This window comes from Dipodomys ordii, unplaced genomic scaffold (assembly GCF_000151885.1).
Source record: "Dipodomys ordii isolate 6190 unplaced genomic scaffold, Dord_2.0 Scaffold53, whole genome shotgun sequence".
Lineage (NCBI taxonomy): Eukaryota > Metazoa > Chordata > Mammalia > Rodentia > Heteromyidae > Dipodomys > Dipodomys ordii.
The window spans coordinates 1,892,920-1,899,724 of record NW_012267269.1 but is presented as its reverse complement, the minus strand read 5'-3'; the positions used below and the strand labels follow the sequence as shown (position 1 = coordinate 1,899,724).

The window sequence follows — 6,805 nt, the reverse complement described above, 5'->3', positions numbered from 1 at the left end:
TTTTTTAAATTTAAAAAAGCTGGAAGTGGCACTATGGCTCAAGTGGTAGAGCACTAGCCTTGAGCTGAAGAGCTGAGGGACAGTGCCAAGGCCCACGAACAACCAAAAAATAAAATAAAAATCTATGTCTGGCTTCTGGTATAATATGAATTGGTGGGATTTTAGTTTTAGGTATCAGAATTATAATACTTTTTTGTTTTGTTCTTCCTGTTGTGGGGCTTGAACTCGGTCTGGATGCTGTGTGAGCTCTTTTGCTCAAGGCTAGCAATCTACGACAGTGCCACTTCCAGTTTTTTTTGAGTAGTTAATTGGAGATGAAAGTTTCATGGGGACTTTTCTGCCCAGGCTGGCTTTGAACCATGATCCTCAGAACTCAACCTCCTGAGCAGCTAGGATTACAGGTTTGAAGCACGGGTGCATGGCTGAAATGTTGTTTTAAGAAACTATGTAAAAAGTAACCACTCTATACTTCACATGTATGATAACATTCAAAAAATTAAACTGTAAAAAGTGGAAATTAGCCTTCGCCCTGCCACTAATCAGCTGCACAGCTTCAGACAAATCCCTTAAAACATTATGTGCCAATTTATTCTTAATCTGAAAAATGAAATCACCTATTAGCCTAAATATTTCTTGTCCTAACACTTGACTTTTTTTTTTGGAAGAAAATCATACTCAGCTGCAATAGGGGGTGGGAAGGTGGCTCTGTGATAGAGCGCTTGCCTTGCATCCATGAGGCCCTGGGTTCAATTCCTCAGTACCACATAAGCAGAAAAAGCGGGAAGTGGTGCTGTGTTTCAAGTGGTAGAGTGCTAGCATTGAGCTGAAGAGCTGAGGGACAGCGCCCAGGCCCAGAGTTCAGGCCCCACAATTGAGAAAAAAAAAACAAAAAACCAAAAAACTGCAATAGAAGGACAAAGGAATTCAAGGAGCCAGTACAGTCTACAGATCAAGCCCACTGTCTTACCCATAAAAAATGATTAAACTTTTGGTGGTAATATTTAATAATAATAATTAAATTACCTACAAGATGAAAATGCCTTTTTAAGTCACTAATAAAGATTTCTCAACAAAGTCGGTTTTATCCTTAGAACGGATACCTTTTATAGCACTATGCCTATACTACAAGCACTTAAGGAAACTAAAACTCAATTTTTTTACTTGTTTTCAGCCACACTTTATGTACACTGAATAAACAATCTACTTCTGAACTACAATGCTAGCTTCTCTCTATCTTACATTTGCTACGATGCATATTCCCTTGCATTTGAGAAAAGCGAACAGAATACCTTATATAAACTTTAATAACATTACCAAAACACAAATTCTGTATAAAAAAAAAGTTCATATGAACATGAGGTTTATAAGTTCTGACTCTTACAAATGCTTTCTATGCTTAATGTATGTGTGTGTGTGATGGGGCCTGAAATCTAGGCCTGGACGTTGTCCCTCAGTTCTACAGCTCAAGGCTAGCATCCTACCATTTGAGCCACAGCACCACTTCCGGCTTTTTTCTGCTTACGCGGTGCTGAGGAATTGAACCCAGGGCCTCATGCATGCAAAGCAAGCACTCTACCATGGGGCCAATTTCCCAGCCTCTCTATGCTTAACTTAAAAAAAAAAAATTAGCTACTCAACTTTGTTATATAGCTAGAACTACTATACTTTTAGTTAAGTAATGTTTAAATTATGACAGTACTACTTATTTAAGCCCATCTCTTCAGTAGACATTTTTCTGGTTGGATATAATGTAGTGACTAATTTGGTTCCCAATTTTGTGACTGAACAGTGGACGACATATGTTAAAAGCATCAGTGGAGGGCGGGGTGTCAGTATAATCATAGCTACTCAGGAGGCTAAAATTTGAGGATCTAAGGTCAAAGCCAGCTCAGACAGAAAGTCCCCAAGACTTGAACAAAAAAGCTAAGGAAGGTTGTGAGGTCTTAAGTTCAAGGCCCAGTATTAACACACATACACAAGCAAAGCACCAACAGAGCTCTCTTGGTTCTATTTTTCTCCCAAGTCATGCTTCTCCATCATGAATTCTCAATGCACATGGCTCCAGGTTCCCAGCACATTGTGTTCTAGGTCTGCTACGTGGCTATCAAATGAGAATTTCATTTTCCCATGAGATCTATTATTTCAAATGCATCCCACATCTTTACTATGTTTTACTCTGTAGAAGCTTCCTAAACTGAGTGAGTGCATGGGCTAACTTTTACATCAGTCACTGAGACTATAAAGAAGTAGAAGCAAGGGACTTTTCCAAAATCACTAATTCTTTGTACTCATTTAATAAAAACATGGTATATCATTGCTTTAATCAAGATTTAAAATGGTTTCTCAAATGGAATTAAGCAATAGAGCTGGGCCTATTCCTTCACACTGATCCTTCTTAACTGGTATTTCTTAAATAAGGAAATGAATAGCTTTATTCATGAGAAAGAGGTATCAGTTATATCAAATATTAAACTAATCCCCAAATCTCCTCTTAACTATTTTAATTCCTTTCCAATTAAAATCTTACCAAAGCATTTAAAACTCTACATTTGTCAAATATTAAAACAGTTCTTCTTTTCCTCCAGTTTCCTTTGATCTCTTACATTTTGGCAAAAGGACAAGAGCCTCAGAATAAGGCTAGGGATATAGCTTAGTGGTAAAGCACGCACACACACAGACACACACAGACACACACACACACACAGAGACACACACACACACACACAGAGAGACACACACACACACAGAGACACACACAGACAGACCCACCACCACCACCACCACCACTTCTTAGAAACAGCTTAAGAATACAGTTGAAAATAGCAAACGGCCATAATAGGATACAAAATAGATGACTGCTACTACCTAAGTACTAGCTGTTTATATACAAAATAGGTATGTGTTAAAAATATATAGACATTTACCCAGGTGCTACTGGCTCACGCCTGTAATCTTAGCTACTTAGAGGGCAGAGGCTCAAGTGGTAGAGTGCTAGCCTTAAGCTGAAGATCTCAGGGGCAGCACCCAGGCCCAGAGTCCAACCCCCACAACCGACCCTCCCCCCAACCCCCCCCCAAATTAGACATTTAACCTAACAGTAGTTTACTAACAGTAAAGCATTTCTTATATATTTTCAAAAGTTAACAACAGAAGATACAAATGGATGCAAAGAGTTGATTATTCCACAGCAGATATTTTTGCTGCTCCCAAGGCAAGTGACAGTGGTGATCTATTTTAATTTATAAAAACTACTTTTATAATATATTAAATAACAAACAATAACAAAATGCTCCAAATGCTGCTACATACCTTATGTCTGTAATGACAATAACATGTTCACAGTCTCCCTGGTGACAGTATAAGTAAGGAAAGCCCAGTTTAATTTTTAGGTCGTTGAAGGTAAAATCTTCCATTCTAGCAGTATGCAACTTTCCATAGCCTCGATCATGGGATTCTGACCATTCAATGATAGTTCTGAGATGGGGAAAAAAGACAAGAATGTAGCATTGTTCCAAAAAACGAGTGAAGAGTTTGTACCTTCAGTATTTCAGATTATCTAGCTCACCCAGTAAACTGGAGAGCTGCCATCTTGACAGAAAGACCATAGTGACTGACACATTTTCGGATTAAGAACACTGAATTTTCTTCATCTATCAGAATAATTCTCAAAGTGGGGTCCAGCAGATCAAAATTATCTTCAGAATTATATTGTCTGCCAAATTCTCGTCCACTTATAAGAATTTTAGTGGCTGTGTAGACACTAATGCTACTCTTCTCATTTAACTTTGGACAACATTTTTTATATATAGCTTACTAAGATTAATATTTTCATATTTCATAGTTTCAATGCTTAATATGGTAATATACTATATAGCTCTTTGGGGCCCTTAATTAAAAATTAAAAGTTGGGCTGGGAAGGTGGCTCAGTGGTAAAGTGCTTGCTTTGCATGCATGAGGCCCTGGGTTTGATTCCTCAGCACCACGTAAGCAGCAAAAGTTGGAAGCGGCACTGTGGCTCAAATGGTAGAGCACTAGCCTTGAGCTGAAGATAGAAGCGGGCTGGGAAGGTGGCTCAGTGGTAGAGCGCTTGGTAGAGCGCTTGCCTTGCATGCCATAGGCCCTGGGTTCGATTCCTCAGCACCACATAAGCAAAAAGAAAAAAGCCGGAAGTGGCGCTGTGGCTCAAGTGGTAGAGCACTAGCCTTGAGCTGAAGAGCTGAGGGACAGCGCCCAGACCCAGAGTTCAGGCCCCACAACCGGAAAGAAAAAAATAAATGATAATAGAAGCCGGGCTCCCTCGGCTCATGCTGTAATCCTAGCTACTCAGGAGGCTGAGATCTGAGGATTGTGGGGTTCAAAGCTGGTTCAAAGCCAGCCTGGGCAGGAAACTCCATGAAACTCTTATCTCCAAAAACCACCAGAAAACCAGAAGTGGTGCTATAGCTCAAGTGGTAGAGCACTAGCCTTGAGCTGAAGAGCTGAGGGACAGGGCTCAGGCCCAGAGTTCAAGCCCCACAACCACAACAACAACAAAGATACTAGGCTGGGTGCCAATGGCTCTTGCCTGTTATCCTAACTACTTAGGAGTCTGTAATCTGAGGATTGAGGTTAGAAGCAAGTCCAAGCAGACAAAGTAACTCTCATCTTCAATCAACCAACAAAAAGCTGGAAGATGTGAATCAAGTAGCAGAGCACCAGATTTGAGTGAAAAAGCTAATAAGCAAGATTGCTCAGGGGTAAAACCCAGATCTTGAGTTAAAGCCTCAAGACTAACACACAAAAAAAGATATTAACAAGGATTCTAGTATTTTTTGTTTGTTTTTTTGGGTCCGGTTGTGGGGCCTGAACTCTGGGCCTGGGAACTGTCCCTCAGCTCTTCAGCTCAAGGCTAGCACTCTACCACTTGAGCCACAGAGCCACTTCTGGCTTTTATTCTTTTTGCTTATGTGGTGCTGAGGAATTGAACCCAGGGCCTCAGGCACCGTACCACTCACTGAGCCACCTTCCCAGCCCTGGATTCTAGTATTTGTGTACCAAAGAAATGTCATCAGCCTGGTGATGGTGGCTCACGCCAGTAGCTACTCAGGAGACTGAGATCTGAGGATCAAGGTTCAAAGCCAGCCTAGGCAAGAAAGCCCTGAGATTTTTTTTTTTTTTTTTGTCGGTCATGGGGCTTGAACTCTGGGCCTAGGTGCTGTCTCTCAGCTCTTCAGCTCAAAGCTAGCGCTCTATCACTTGAGCCACAGTGCCACTTCAGGTTTTCTGAGTGGCTTATTGGAGATTAGAGTCTCAAGGACTTTTTGTGCCTGGGATGGCATTGACCGTGATCCTCATATATCAGCCTCCTGAGTAGCTAGGATTAAAGGCATGAGCCACCAGCACCAGGCAGTCTTGAGATTCTTATCTCCAATAAACCACTCAGGAAAAATGGAAGTGGCGCTGTAGCTCAAGTGGTACAGCACTAGCCTTGAGCTGAAGAGCTCAGGGATAGCACCCAGGCTCAGAGTTCAAGCCCCACAACTGACGAAAAAGAAAAAAGGATTGTCATAATATACATATTATACATAATATACATATTATATATCCTTACATGGATACAAATAGATCTCTAGTCACCCAGGGCAAGCAGTAGCATACACAGGACAAGCAAGAAAGTACTATCAACTAAATAACCAAAGATTAAAATGATATCAACTAAATACAGGTTAATAAAATGCCTCAGTGGCATCTAGTTTTTTGGATGTAATGTTCAATGTACCATGTTCAATACAATTTTAAAGTTCAATACAAAATTTATAAGTAATTTTCAGCAAAGATCCTCAAAAGTTCAACAATAGGATTTATGGAGCTATCACTAATTTGAGAATTACAAATAGGGAAAATTTTGGAAAACTATACCTGCTCAAATCTCTGCATTCCGGGTATCTTTTATCATTGTAAAATGTCCCTTCAAAATAAAAGAAGGCTGATTTATATAGGTCCTAAAAGAAAACAGATGGTATTAAAAGAAAGCCTACTCCTAAAAATTATCAAAATGTTCAAATAATCTTGCAAAATTTATATATCATAAAATCACTCTACTATGTTACAATAACTTTGTTGATCTTCATAGAATATGTTCAAGTCATAAACTTATTTGAAATTTAGTAGGACTCACCCACTATTTTGTCTCAGACATAATTTTTGTGGCTCTTTTCATTCTTATCCTATTACTGTTTCAATCACTAAGAGTGATTTAAATATATGTATTTTCCTGAGATTCATGTAACCCAATTAGAAATTAAATAACTTCAATAAAATTATATGCAAACTGGGTACCTGTGGCTACTATAATCCTAGTTACTCAGAAGGCTGAGAGAGCTGAGGATTGCAGTTTGAAGTCAGCTTGGGCAAGAAAGTCATGAGACTCTCATCGCACTAGCCAGAGTGAAGAAGCTAAAGACTCAAACCTTGAGTTCAAGTTCCATGACTGACACAAGACAGACAACATAATTTATATATATATATATATATATATATGTATATATACAGATATATATATATATGCGCAAATAGTACAGTTATTTTGGATACTACAATTAAAAAAACTAAATAGTTACATCTTTTTTATTTCCCCAGTAATAACAAAGATCACTGAGTTACGTTTTTTTAGCCTTCTTTTTTATAATTTCAATGTATATTTTTAAAATTCTCTAAATTTTCCATAACTCACTGGTAGGTAGAATATGAATTTCTATTTTTTTGAGGTCCGGTCGTGGGGCCTGAACTCTGGGCCTGGGCACTGTCCCTCAGCTCTTCAGCTCAA

General features: G+C 39.2%; 1 protein-coding gene across 1 annotated transcript in view; it reads right to left on the bottom strand.

Moving 5' to 3' along the window:
- Positions 1-6,805, bottom strand: part of Snapc3 (small nuclear RNA activating complex, polypeptide 3, 50kDa) — a 44,707-nt gene that overhangs the window by 4,890 nt on the left and 33,012 nt on the right. Inside the window, exons 6-7 of the mRNA XM_013020758.1 lie at positions 5,899-5,981; positions 3,310-3,474 (exon numbers count right to left, since the gene is read on the bottom strand). Of these exons, the coding sequence (XP_012876212.1) occupies positions 3,310-3,474; positions 5,899-5,981 (248 nt within the window). The remainder of the gene's footprint in view (positions 1-3,309; positions 3,475-5,898; positions 5,982-6,805) is intronic.